Here is a 14,573-nt window from a genome sequence, read left to right as displayed (position 1 = left end):
GCTAGTTTAAATGCAGGTTCTTGGGTCACACTCCCAGATGTTCTGATTTAGTAGCTTTGGGAGAATGAGGCCCAGGACTTGCCCTATGAGTAAAGAACACATACTTTATGACTATGAGAAAGAAGTCCATTTTTAGTAACTTTTAGATTTTCATCTGTGGCCTGGTTAGTTGAGTATACATATATATATATATATATATATATCTCCTGCTATTTGAGATATTAAATATATTTAGAACTACATAGTTTCAAAAACTTTATTTTTCCCCTTACATTATAAAATACTAGATTTGTTGAACAAAATGGCTACAGAAGAGTCAGAAAATACCAGAAAAATGGCTTATTTCCCTCTCAAACCTTGCTTTAGTCTGTCAAACTTTCTTAAAAGACGACATGTATTTACTTAGTCTTTGGAAATATGGGTTTGACTCCTGGCGTTTTGCTAGTTAGATGATGTGACAAATTGCCTAACCAGTCTCAGCTGCAGATTTTTGCTCGTCCATAAAATGGGAGATAATAGTGCCTACTTCTCAGGGATAGTGGGAGCTTGAGAGAGAATGAACAGAAAGTATTTAGGGTAAGCACTTAAAATGTGGTCAAAATTTCGAAATGCATTTGTTACTTATAAGCCTTCTAGTTGTAATTATCACAAAAGTTTTGTGATTCTTTGAGGGAACCAGACTTCATATTTATATCTCTAATGAGTGTAGATTGCTCATCTATGCAATCTACAGAGATGAGCACAGTGGAGTGTCCTCCTTTGTAGTCTAGGAGAGAAATAAAATTTGCAGTTGCAGCACATTATCCTTACTTTCCTGTATAAAATAGGCTTGAAGTATTGATTTCTATGTCACACAGCAGGAGAGGCAAAGAAACCAAGACTTTGCTGATTTAAATATTATAGACAAATCGTAAATACTTATAATGAAGTATTATTACTTCAATGGAAGAAACAGACATACTAACATGAAAAAACACATTTTATTGCACTTAAGTTATAAGAAAATAAAATTTCTAAGTGAATCAAACCATAGACACAATCCCTTTAAAGGTTGTTTTCCTCCATCATGTCAGGTTGTTACATAACTAAAATTAACCAACTTGAATCTGATTGTTTTAAATCAGACTATAAATAAAACAAACAAAAAAAAAATAAACAGAAGGAGGAAAAAAAGATCACCTAGGATACAGTGTTAAACCACTTTCACAGTTCAGCTTGAGTTGTGGCTCTTGGAGAATGAGGCAAACCATCTGACTTTTTCATTCATTTTGTTTGTTTGCATGTGACGCCTTTACCATAAAAACTGAATAGTTTCTGCTTTGTCAGTTACTCAGAGCAATAAAACTGTAACAGTTGTTTTCCCAAATACTGTAAAACACTAAGACTGACCAGCAACTTTTTAATTTTGTGTTTTATATATTTTTAAAATATTTTGTCAGTTTTACGATGTACGTTCATCCATTCACCACAGCCCTCAAAAAGAAAAGTTTCTCCACAGAACAGGCAAGTAATAGCTCTGTTCCAAGGAATGTGTTTTAATTTTTGCCCAGATAAAAGAAAATAAGCTTTGCACACACTCTCAATTCTTTACTTGCAGGCAAACTTCACTCTTTATTATCTGAAACTCTTCCATTCTCAGCCTCTTAGAGGCACAGATGGCTCAAGTTTCAGTGGCAAAAAGTCTTTTTTCCGTAACCAAACTAGAGCAAATTTGGAATTCAGTCTGGGACTAAAACGTCACAGCAGAAAAAAAATAAAAAAAAAATAATTTGCTTTTTTCTTTCTTTCATTTAGCAGCATAAATAAGTTTGGCCACTGGGAGTACAGTACAGGGGTGGGACAACAATCCCATATTTGAAGACCTACTTCTAGCACCAGCATCAAGAATTAAATCCATCTCAGGACTCACAGAACCCAGGACAACTTGCCACCTTTGAGCAACATATGCATTGAAGAATGTATATGGAAGCAACAGTAAATAGATTAACAGAGGCTAATACTGTGATTGATTGACATTGGCAATGGTTGGCAAAAAAAAAAAAAAAAAAAAAAAAGCTTTTCATGATAACTGTACAGAAACAATTCACAGTAATTTTTTTAAGCTTTTCCACTCCAGAAAAATGACTTTTTGTTGCAGATGCTCTCTAATTAGAAAGTCAACCAGTACATGTTTTGATGTTATTGCAGTTCCTTTCTAGGTGTCAGTGGTAAAAGAACAGGCTAGCAGAATCTGTAATGATGTTTCAGTATTAACACTGCCCAATGACCACTGGAGAAGAAAATAAAGAAATAATTGCACCTGGTTTGATTTAGAAAGTCTCATTTTGCAAAGCTGCCCTCAGTCAAAAGTGAAGCCTTTTATGTGATGAGACAGCAGACGCCTCTCTTGTCAGTTATGGTTTGTCATCTCTTCTTCTTTTCCTTCTTAGTCTGTAGGTCTTTTCAATCTGTTGCCCCAAGCCAACATCCTGCACCACTGAGAACAAGGGATTTTTTTCTTTTTCTTTTCTTTTTTTCTTTTTTGCAGGGGGAAGGGCAGGGAGTATATTGTCTACACAATTGGACAAATTCATCTTTTCTGCTCTTCACTTCATGTCCACATCAAAGTCCAGCACCAGCAGCTTGGTTTCTTCAGTCCCATTCCGACTCCCAACTGCACACACCAGCTTTGTGTTTGAGGCTCTGATCCGCCACACAACTCCCCCACTCCCCCCACTCTCCAATGTGACTAGGTTTCGAATAAATTCACCCGTTTTCAAGTCCCATAGTTTTACAGTTCCATCATCTGAGCTGGTAATTACAAAGTTCTTGTTGAACTGTAAACAGGTCACAGCACTCTGATGCTTGTTGGGACCTAGAAAAAAACCAAAAGAATTTAATTACTGGTTAGAAATAATGGCTATGGGTTAGTTACATTATAATTTGTAGACTTCTACTTTAGAACATACAATAAATGCAACATTTGAAGTGATACTTATTTAGAAACCTATGTCCTCAGTATTTTAGGATCAGCATGGATATAAGAAAATCTGGTAGTGATTTGTAACTGGAACATTAGCTTTCAAGAGGTCTGTCGTCCAAGAAGCTTGGTTAGCTACCAGACAAACATCTTATTTTTGGCTGTGTCAAAGAGAGCATTCCTTGGTGAGGATGTAGATAGTACAACTTTACGCTTTCTGCTGATGGACAAATGAGCACCTAGAGATCTATTACCCTCACCACTATGAACCAGTCAAAGCTGAATGGACACTATTCCAAAACTCTGAGGCGAGACAAAACCAATAAATAAAAAGCTGCAATGTTGCCTATCAGATGGCCACACCAAAAAAAACAAACACTTTCTAAGGGCTGCACCAAATAGAGAAAGTTGATCATGAGGCACTGTTTACCTCATCTAATATTAGTGATTTTCACTTGTCTCTTTCTCTAAATTAGTAGGTACTATTATACCTCTCCATTCCAGGTAAGCACGTGACTAAATGGGAGACCAAAACAATTTTCTATCAGGGATGCTTTTGTTTTTTTCAATAAGGTGGCCCTTTAAAATTGGACAAATTAAGAATGCAATGGTCAATCAAAAATTATAATGAGTAAGTTGCTTCTATGATATAGCCAAGATCTTTCTTTTCACTGTTCTTTAAGGTTAAGTAGAGTCAACTGAACATGCAGGAAGTGATTAAACAATTTTATATTACATATTAAAAACACAGTTTAAAACATCTCCTCAAGAGTGGACTAGTTCTGTTAAGTCAGGGTAAAAATATTCACAAACTTTTCTGAAGTAAGCATTCTGTACGAGATTGGCTATTTTTGTAATGCTAAAGCTCCATATTTCCCTTGAATAACAATTTCATTTTTAATGAACAAAACTAAAAGTGAGTATCCAATACTTACCTTGCAACGTTTGTAAACACTGTCCTGTTTTGATATCCCAGATTTTAACTGTAGAATCTGCATTCCCAGAGACAAGAATATTGTCTTTGAGTTCCATTCCACTTGTTAACGACTGATGCCCTGTTAACGTGTGAATGCAATTCCCTGTCTCCACATCCCAAACTCGGATTGATGTATCAAGAGATCCACTGACCACATGGATACCATCAAACTACAACAGACACAGTTTATTAGAAGAGAAGTAAGGATACTTTTCCTATTAATTACTGACCTTAATCCTAGTAGGAATGGGGGAAGAGCATGGGAAACAGGTAATGCCAGGAACAAAATGAGGTGCTAGGATAAACGCAATCAGAATAAAATGCATGTCATCACACAACTCTACAATGTATGTTCTCAGAAACTTCTATCAGAAATGCTCATCTTTATACCCAGCAGCTTCAAACTAGATGCAGAAACAACTTAAAATGAAAACAAAGCACCTAAAACAAACAATATATTAATTTTCAAATCATCTGTCCCCACTTAGCTATACACCATGGATGACTGAGAGAATTGTTATTTGGGTTTTACTTCCCACTAGCAAGTTGAAACTAATGACATAGCTTATGATAAATGGAGTGCTTATTAGCACCTAAGGCATGAAAAAGGCTAGAGATAACTTTTGTGATGTTCAAAAGTAAGTTCCATTAAAAACTGTGTGTAAAATAAAATTTCACTTATAAGAACCTAATGCTAATTAGGAAATGTGCCAAAAGATAATTATATCTGGAATCAGAAGAAGTGGCATTTTGATATCAAAAGCACACTACAAACTACCTCTTCTCCAGCTTCCCAGCTACACCAAAAGCCAATAACAATCTATCATTTCTATATAATAATGTGGCTACCTCTTTTCTCAACCAAAGAGTTTATTTAAATTAGAATATTATATTGATTAGGCTTCTGAGCATATCACAAAATATACAAACAGTTGCAGCCAATTCCCCTTCCACCAAATTCAGCACCTTTTCTAATTTAGCAAACATCTTTATCATATTGCCAGTATTTCATGACATGGACAACATCCCTTTGACAAAGAAACAAATATCCTAAGAACAGAACTGTTAGTACTAAGATTATGTACTAATTTACTGAACACTATTAATGGGCAGTAACTGGCAAATAAACTATATAAACTATAGAAAATATTTTAAAATTGAAAATGTTGTCTTTCTGGAAATAAAACAAGATTCATATTCTAAACCTTCTATTATCTAGTTAACGATCTCAAAATATGGCAATGTTTTTAAGGATACTGGCTTGGAATGTAAACCAAAAAAAAAAAAAATCAGCTTAGTCAACTTTACTTCTTTATGACTAGAAATCAGTGCCCCGGGATAGTAGAATGCTTTACGCAGAAAGGATCTATTTCCACTCTGAACGGGGATGGAATCACAATTACATGGTCCATCAACTTTTAGCTATCAAAGCAAAGGGGCAGTTTTGGCCATATTAATCCTCTGGCAAAGGAGTTTCTTAAAATCCAGGTTACTCTCCTATGAGACTATTTAGCCATTAATTAACATAGCAAAACTTAAGAGTCCCAAAGTGTCAGGATGCAAGACAAATATTTGTATTTCACAGGGAAAATAGATCACAGAAAGTTGAAAGCATTTAAATAATTTTGAAATTTATACTTTCTTCATGCCAATTTTAAAGTGTATATAAACAGCAGAATAATCCGATTAATCTTTTTTGGACTATAGTGGATCAGCAATTTGACAGTTATTATCTGGGTAAAACAACCTTATGATTCATCAGGAGAGCATCTAAGAGAGAGATAAAGACCTCTTACCTGTAATGAATAGACTCTATTAGTATGCCCCTGCAACGTGTGTAGACAGGTTTCAGTCTCTGGATCCCACACCTTTACCATAAAATCATATGCTCCACTAACAACCCTCCTGCCATCATATTGAACACAGCGGACTGCTGCAACATGACCCATCAAAACATGTAAACACTGGCCTGTTTCAATATCCCAAACCCTAAGAGTGGCATCTCGAGAACCGCTAACAACTCTGCAGAGGAAAAAACAGAAGAAAAAAAAACACATTTAGAATTTTTAATATGAGAAAACATGATAGATGAAGTCAGGGTTTCTTAGCTTTTTCTTCTTACACAGGAACAACTGTTATCAAAAGAAATCCTATATAAAACCTTGGTATATAAACATACAGTATGGGATGGGAAGTTGGGAAGCCTAGAATGCTGCATGCTTGTCCCTGACCTGTGGGCCTTAGTTCCATAATGGAAGATTCTGTGGGACAGAGTTTGAAAGCCACTGTACCATATTTTTTAAAAAGCAGCAGCAGCTGCCTCTAAATATGTACAATAAGATCTTGATTTTAGAAATAAAATGATAATGTGGGCATATGTATAAAATGTAAATGGGAGAACTCCAGGTGGCAATAGTTTAAATAATTTAAATTCTCTTCTTTATGTGCTTTGCCATTTTCCAAAATTTCTATTATGAATGCATTTACTCCCTTGTGATTAGGTAAAAAATTCAATAAAGATTATAAGACAAAACAAGTTAGAATTTGGAATTTAAACAGCTACAGATTTGTGTTTACGGTATATATTCTAGTAGAAATTAACCAGTTTTAGACATGTCCTCAAACACAAGCTGCTTATGCTTCTAATGATTACATTTATAAATATGCAATAGTCTATAAGGATATTAAGAGGTACAGATTTTAAAAGATATGCATACCTTTAAAAACAATGGCTATTCTTTAAACATTTGGTTCAACATTAGCTCTTCTGAAAACTAGAGCAATATACTAATACTTCAATCATTTCTGGATTACAAAACAAAGCTGAAAACTCATATGTCTTTATGTCATTCTTAAGAGATAACGACATACCACAGTTTCCATATTTGAAACAGTAGAAAATTAAAGGGTTGAGAGATTTAACTCAGAACATAATGGAAACTGGAATGCAAGGTCTCTTGATACTCATCCCCCAAATTTTAACAATATGGCACACTGTTCAAAGTAGATGTAAATGACAATTGAAAAGGTACTCTTTTTCACGTATTATAAATCTGGTGTAAAATCTGCTTAGTGTAATGATTCTTAATGAAGAAGATGCTATAGACAGAATTAAAGGTAAAGACTGCCATAGATTCACTGTAAGGACCTTTCAGAGAGACCTTTTTGACAAATTAGGGAGAAATCATACTCATTTAACAGGGGTATGACGAAGATAATAAAAAGATATGATTTCAATAGGAGGGCTTTACAGGAGGAGATAAAAGCAACAGCAAAGGCACTGAGAAGAAAAAGTCAAGCAGTCCAGTCTGACTGAAACCATTTGAAAACTGGATTGAGAATTTTTTCCTTAATTCATTAGTCAACAGTAGGCTCACAAAGACTTAAGAACCAGGCAGCGAGACTATCATAATTATAAAAGGACCGTATGTCAGCTGTGTAAAACATAAGTTGACCAAGTTAGAAAGCTGTGATAATAGTTCAGAACGAGAGAACAAATTACCCACAGGCCTCAGCATTTGCCTAGAGCTAGAGGCTATGATGGGGTGGGTGTAAGGTGGGTAGGTAATTAAGAAAGGTTCAGATGTTTGAAACCTGAATTTGTCCCACTTGCAGAAATAAGAATATCAAAAAGAGAGAGAGAAAAAATGATACCTGCTTGAAGATGATGAGTCATCAAAGACACAGAACAATAAAAAGGATTAGAGAGTTTCAAAGAGGAAGCCGAAAACACTAGCAAATGAGAAAGGAAACTTACAGACAATCCCCAATTTTAAGACAAAACACTATGGCTTTCCTAGAATAGAAACATCTGAAGTTTAATAAAGTCTAATTCAAGAGCATACTGTCACTATTTCAGTAACTCTACACAGAAAGGGCCCAAATTCACAAATAACAGAAGAAGTCCCAGCCACGATGAGATTTTCCCTTACCTTTTTTCATGAAGATGCATACAACGCACAGTGGAAGTATGCCCATATAAGGTGTGTATACATTCTCCAGTCTCTGCATTCCACACTTTGAGAGTCCGATCTGTAGATCCACTAATGATGATGTTGTCTCTCATTTGTGATGACCATACTCCACCTGTATGTCCCACTAATGTTCTCAGACACTGGGAAAACACTTAAGATGATTACTTTTGGGTAGAAAGGAAAAGCAATTTAAATAATATTTTAATAGCTCATTAAAATTTGGAGTAAAGTTATTTATTCAATTTGTTTGGCTCGTCAGAAAATATTTTTTTACACATCCATATAAAATGATCCCATTACTATTTATTGTTTTGTTTATTCAATAGCATTATAAATTTATATAAGCACAAGCAAGTGAAGAACAAGTATGTAGAAAGCAAACATTATGATATAAAACATAATATAATAAAAAAGAAACATGATATGAAAGCAATTATGATAGCTCTGGCCTGGCCTCTTTGATGAAATAATACTGAAATTGCAACTGAGTTTCTTCCATGGGAGTAGATTCAATGGAAGTATGCCAACAGTGTTGGGTGTGGCTACATACCACATTTTATCTGAATCAGCCCCAAGGTAGTAGTTAGGAGCCAGTGAAGCTACTTCTAGACATGTAAAGACAGACATTAAAACCCTGAAATAAATCCCAAACCAATATTACACTATGGAAATATAAAGCTGCTTTAAAAAATTTTTAACATCTGACTTGGAATATTTATAAGATACTTGCCAAGAAGCAACATGGTAAAAGACATTTTAAAAGACATGGATTTTTTTTTTTTTTTCCCACACTCTCTTCTGTTATTTTTTTAGGTGGTCAATTACTTAATTCATGAAAATATTCTCTACTGGACAGATAGGAATATTCACTGGAGAATCATTAAGGTGTAACATGTTACACAGTCAAGCTGACTGCTTGGGCTACGTTTTTCTTCAAACTTAACATTTAAATGCCTAGTCCTCTCTCATCTCACAAAGGTTTAAGATAAGTCAAAATTAACATGATATATTAAGTTCTAAACTATAGGAAGGTTATCAACAAAGCAATTTATAAGGAAAAATAATATCCCTCAATCATACTTTTGAAAAACATTACAAAGTAATGAGGTATAACTTAGGTAGTAAATAAAAGTAGGAAAAAATTGAGCCAAGAAAAATATAAAGCACCCTTGAAAATGTTAAAGTATCTGTCACAAAGATAAACTATGTAAATGAAAAAAAAATAATGAAACTTCTATCATGAGAAACATAATTATCCTCATGCCAGTGACTTTCATAAATATGGAGGGAAAAGCTAAGTTATAAGCTCTGATATTTGCTATCCAAATAATTGAGAATCAAAAATGAATTACTGCTTTCTTTTTTCCAGTTGCTACCTGCAATGACAGGCACAAAGTGATGACTTTGTGAAGTGTAGGAAGAGTAAACTTACTTTGCCCGTGACTGCTGACCAAACTTTTAAAGTGTTGTCATCAGAACCACTAACTATTCGGTTACCACAAAACTGTAAGCATGTGATCACATGATCATCGTGTCCTTTCAGCACCTGTAAGATGGATGCACAGATCAGAAATATGTTAATTAAATTATGTTCTTTAAAATACTGTTCAAGAGAAAAATGAAGGCATAAACAGGAACAGTAATTTGTAGTCTATCTCTAGAATTAAAATTTATATAAAATATAAAGCTTTATTCTTCCTGGCTGACAAATCCAGAATTAAACATTTTATTGTTTCCATATTCTCTTATTTACATTCAAAACATCAACTATTAAAATTTTACTGCATCAAGATCTCCTAAAGCTGGTTCAAACACCAAGGTATTTGAAAATAGTCTATTTTATCGGTTCAAACCAATAGAATATGCCTCTAATTCTTACAATTTTGACACACAAGAACAAAATAAGCCTCTATTAACCAATAACAATTATCGGCCTTCTCAGAACAACAAAAAAAACTATGACAATGACTCCCCAAATTGTTTTTTTCCAGTAGTAAAAATATGCCCAATAATTTCAAGTGTTTTTCTCATTCTTTACATATTTGAAATGTTGTAAGACAGAAAACCAGAATTATGCTTCAATTTATAAAACACAGAAAATCCACCAAAACCAAAACATGGACGGACACTACTCAAAAAATCATGTTTGGTTGAAGAAACCCTGTCTCTAACTAAAAATACAAAATTAACCGGGCGTGGTGGTGCATGCCTGTAATCCCAGCTGCTCGGGAGGCTGAGGCAGGAGAATTGCTTGAACCTGGGAGGCGGAGGTTGTAGTGAGCTGAGATGGTGCCATTGCACTCCAGCCTGGGCAACAAGCGTGAAACTCCGTCTCAAAAAAAAAAAAAAAAAAAAAAAGAAGAAGAAAAGAAAAAAAGAAAAAAAAAATCATGTTTGGACTATGTGGTCAGAGTGGGCAGCAAATTCTTAGGTAGAATGTGTATGACACAGTAAAATTCAACAGGATATGGAGAGATTTTCATTTATGTAAGATACAAAGATAACCAATTTAACTTATCTTTTATTCAAGTATGATTAGCTGTCAGATTAGAGAAATTAGCAATAAAAGAATATTGTCAATAATACTTTCAGTTATTTTAAAATACATGGTTTTCTTTCCACAGAAGAGACGTGTCAAATTATACAGTTTGCCAAGAAGTGAAATAGTACACTAGGTACTAACAGTGATTCATGGTTTCTGTTACATTGTGCAGAGTTCAGTTACCTTAGGAGATTTGAGTTCTCCTCGCCTCCAGTTAGTATCAATTCTGTGCTGTCTGATGTATGCACTTTTCCATGGACTGTGTATGAAACCTGGTTTTATTACTTTTCTTCTCTTGATGTGCAACGGTTCATCAATCCCTAGAGTGTTACAGTTCAAACGTAAATTGCCTTCACCAGTAATAAAAATTATACATTTTATAAAGTATTCCATCTTCCTTTCTGTTCAAAACCACTGAAATGCAAGACACTGTCCAATTTCTAATACTGTTATCACAGTATGTAACAATAAAGTTTGCATTCTATATGGCATATTTTTGTATTATTTCATTTCTTTCTCAAAATAATTCTAGAAGATGCTGACGAAGATGTGAGGAAACTAGAATGCTTGTGCAAATGGTGCAGCTACTGTGGAAAATAGTCTGTTGGTTCCCCAAAACAAACACAGAATTAACATATGATCTAGCAATTCTACTTCTGGATACGTAACCAAAAGAATTAAAAGCAGAGCCTCAAGGCAGTTATCTGTACACCTATTCTCATAGCAGAATTATTCACAATAGCTAAAAGGTACAGGCAATCCAAGGGTCCATTGACAGATGGATAGCATTAGATACATGCACACAACAGAATAGCGGAAATTCTGACACATGCTATGACATGGATGAACCTTGAAGACATTATGCTAAGTGAAATAGGCTGATTGCAAAAGGACAAATATTGTATGATTTCACTTATATGAGGTACCTAGAGCAGTCAAATTCATAGAGATAGGAAGTAAAAGGGTGGTTGCCAGAGACTGTGGAAAGGAATAATGGGGAGTTCTAACAGTGGGCATGGAGTTTCACTTGAGGAAGATGAAGTTGTTAAGATAGATGGTAGTGATAGTTACAAAACAATGTGAATGTACTTAATACCACTGAACTGTACATTTTAAAATGGTTAAATTGATATAATACATACACATTATCACAATTTTAAAAATATTTTTAAAAATGATTTGGTATGGGAGAAGGGAAGGCAGAGATTAATCCCACTTTATGTATACAGATACTTAAGAAGGAAGATTTCACTGATTAACCTAAGCCCCACAGAGGGCAAAAGCAGGATGAGGATGAGAAACCCCTGGATCTTTAACCTTTATTAACTGGACTAACCATCAATGCTCCCCACTTGACTATAACCACCATGAAAGGAAGGATCACCTATAGAGTACCTGCATCATGATCTATGATTCTTTCTCAAAAATTTTGCTTCTGAGGCATATAATAGTTTTGTATTTTTTCAAAAATACTATTTTTCTGGATGCCTGCTGGGAGGAAAAAAAAAATCCTCCCAATACAGAAGATAACTACTCCTCTACTAAGGAAAAAAACAGGTTTCAAGAACATAAGCTCCATGACAGAAAGAGAACTTCAGTTCACTGCTATATCCCCCACCTTTAAGAAATGTCTAGCTCATAGGAGGTGTTCAATAAATATGTAAGGAATGAACTAATACTAAATATTTGAATATTTAATTGGTAATTAATTTGGGGGTTTCCTTTAAATCATCCTCAACTTGACTTTCATTGTTTATTAATTCTACTAGTGACAGGAAGCAAATTAGATACATTTGCTATTAGTTATATTGTTTGTTAAACAGGTCAGCTGCAAGATTTGGCTCATTTGAATGTGTAGAATAACGTGTGGATTTTACTATAAGTAGGTGAATATTCTTTTTTTTATTTTTTCTACTTTTTTTCAGAATCACTCTGACTTTTCAAAGTATAAACATAGTCTCTATGCAGTTTTGAACCTTACCCTCTTCTTTGCATTTTTCTCTCCAGAGAAGGTTGTCTTCAGCCAAAATTCTCCAGTAGCGACACGTCTGAGCCGCTTGCAGCAGGTCTTTGGGTTCCAGGAATGAAAGCACATAAAGTGCCAACTATGAAAAAGAAAAATGCATAGTGTAATACCCACATTTAAATAAATATATGGATTATATAATAAGTTAATTATTCTCCACAGGATGAAATACTTGATAAATATAATTCTCTGATTTCTAAAATTATGAAAGACAGTAACTTCAGTCCTAACAAATATATACCAGATAAAAAACATATACATACCTTATTGGTTTTTATGAACTTCATTCTACTAACTCTTTACCTCTTCAAGGACTACTTATTAAACCTCTCTGTCTCTGCTCATGCCTTTGCTCTGTGAGACTCAACTCAATAATGCTTTTTTTAAAAAATGTTATTAGTTGTTTAACTTTGTTCTCTCTCCCACTACAATGTAATTTAACTGAAGACAGGACCTAAATACTTGCCTGACAGATAAGAAATGAGGTTTTTATATATTCTGTGTGGTATGACTTGAGATCATTTCTGATAGATATATATCATAATTAACAGTCTTCACATCAAAGTGTTTATCATAACGAACTTTGAAATACTTACATCCGTGAGTGTAAATGACAAAGGGGGACAATTATTAAACTATTGCATAGACATATAAAAGTAATTGAGTTCTAATTACTTTACATTACTTATAAGGATCTTCTTGATGGGCCACATAGAGTTGTATATTTGAGCTAACTCTTAGGTATACTGCCAATTTTAAAATTCCATACTTATAAACCATCATTTTTTTTCAGTATGTCAGTTTATAAATAAACAAAGATAAAGGAAAAATAAAGAGGAAAAAAAGAGAAGGGGAATTATAGCCTCTGACTACAAGTATTCAAGTAGCCTCACTTATCACATAAAATTTTAAATTATTATTTTTGGGAAAATAATTTAAATAGAGCAATTAAGTTCAGTTTTCATATGAACTGAATGACAAGAACTAAAATTATCCGTTAAAGGGTCAAGGATCATATAGGGAGTAAAAGCACAATTTTAATTATTTTTTGATGCTAAATAGAAATTATATAATATAAATTATATGCTTTCCCAATGACTTTGTATATATAAGGAATTCATCATCGGGTGGGTACAGTGGCTCACTGCTGTTAATACCAGCAACTTTGGGGGGCTGAGGTGGGAGGATCACTTGAGGCAAGGAGTTTGAGACCAGCCTGGCTAACATGGTGAAACTCCATCTTTACTAAAAATACAGAAATTAGCCAGGTGTAGTGGTGCATGCTTATAATCCAAGCTACTTGGGAGGCTGAGGTGTAAGAATCACTTGAACCCAGCAGGTGGAGGTTGCAATGAGGCAAGCTCATACCAGTATACTGTAGCCTGGGTGACAGAGCAAGACTCGGTCTCAAAAACAACAAGAACAACAACTCATCATTAATTACATATTTACTGAGTATATTCAATATACAAAATACTCCAACCAGCCAGTATTCAGTTTAATACTACTACTGATGAATGATAGTGAAAAAACTTTTTTTGTGAAATAACTACTTTTGGTATATCAGAGAAGACCAGTATTACGTACAGAAGTTGGGTCATTTAAAATAAAAAGGTGTAACTACATTCAACAATACTCACACATAATATAATATCAAGATTATACTTAATGGATACTCCAAAAGCCACTTAATTTGGGAATTACCAATCAATCAAAGCCTAGGCAAGTTCACTTTGTATCAGTATAGCAGTAATGTGATGTTACCATTACTAATCTATGCAGAATTGTAATTTAACATAGAAATTACCAGGCACAAAAATATTTGTGCAAAAAAGGTGCTAATTAATGACCAAGATACTCATCTAAAAACAGAAAAAGTCTATTCTTTTCTTTGCTTTAGTTATCTGACTTAACTAGAAATCAGATAATTTACAGAAATAGTCAATGGATTTTAACAGCTAGGAAACAACAATTCCAGAACAGCTTAGATTTCCAAAGTATATCCCCAAATCAACAGGTAAAATTTCCAGCATTAACAGTGATTAAGAAACCATCTAGTCCAGTACATTAAGGAGAAATATAAATAAATACTAAGG

The 14,573-nt window shown here is 34.1% G+C and overlaps 1 protein-coding gene across 5 annotated transcripts in view; it reads right to left on the bottom strand.

Moving 5' to 3' along the window:
* Positions 1-961: 961 nt before the first annotated feature.
* Positions 962-14,573, bottom strand: part of FBXW7 (F-box and WD repeat domain containing 7) — a 226,930-nt gene continuing 213,318 nt past the window's right edge. For all 5 annotated transcript variants that reach the window (XM_032246405.1, XM_032246407.1, XM_032246406.1 and 2 more), the window contains 7 exons: positions 12,433-12,556; positions 10,635-10,771; positions 9,342-9,455; positions 7,868-8,049; positions 5,732-5,957; positions 3,895-4,105; positions 962-2,854 (listed from right to left, as the gene is read on the bottom strand). In XM_032246405.1, coding sequence (XP_032102296.1) covers positions 2,586-2,854; positions 3,895-4,105; positions 5,732-5,957; positions 7,868-8,049; positions 9,342-9,455; positions 10,635-10,771; positions 12,433-12,556 — 1,263 coding nt within the window. In that variant the 3' untranslated portion in view covers positions 962-2,585. The remainder of the gene's footprint in view (positions 2,855-3,894; positions 4,106-5,731; positions 5,958-7,867; positions 8,050-9,341; positions 9,456-10,634; positions 10,772-12,432; positions 12,557-14,573) is intronic.

This window comes from Sapajus apella, unplaced genomic scaffold, assembly GCF_009761245.1.
Source record: "Sapajus apella isolate SASKATOON/1434 unplaced genomic scaffold, GSC_monkey_1.0 scaffold61, whole genome shotgun sequence".
NCBI lineage: Eukaryota > Metazoa > Chordata > Mammalia > Primates > Cebidae > Sapajus > Sapajus apella.
This window is presented reverse-complemented; position numbering and strand designations above follow the sequence as displayed.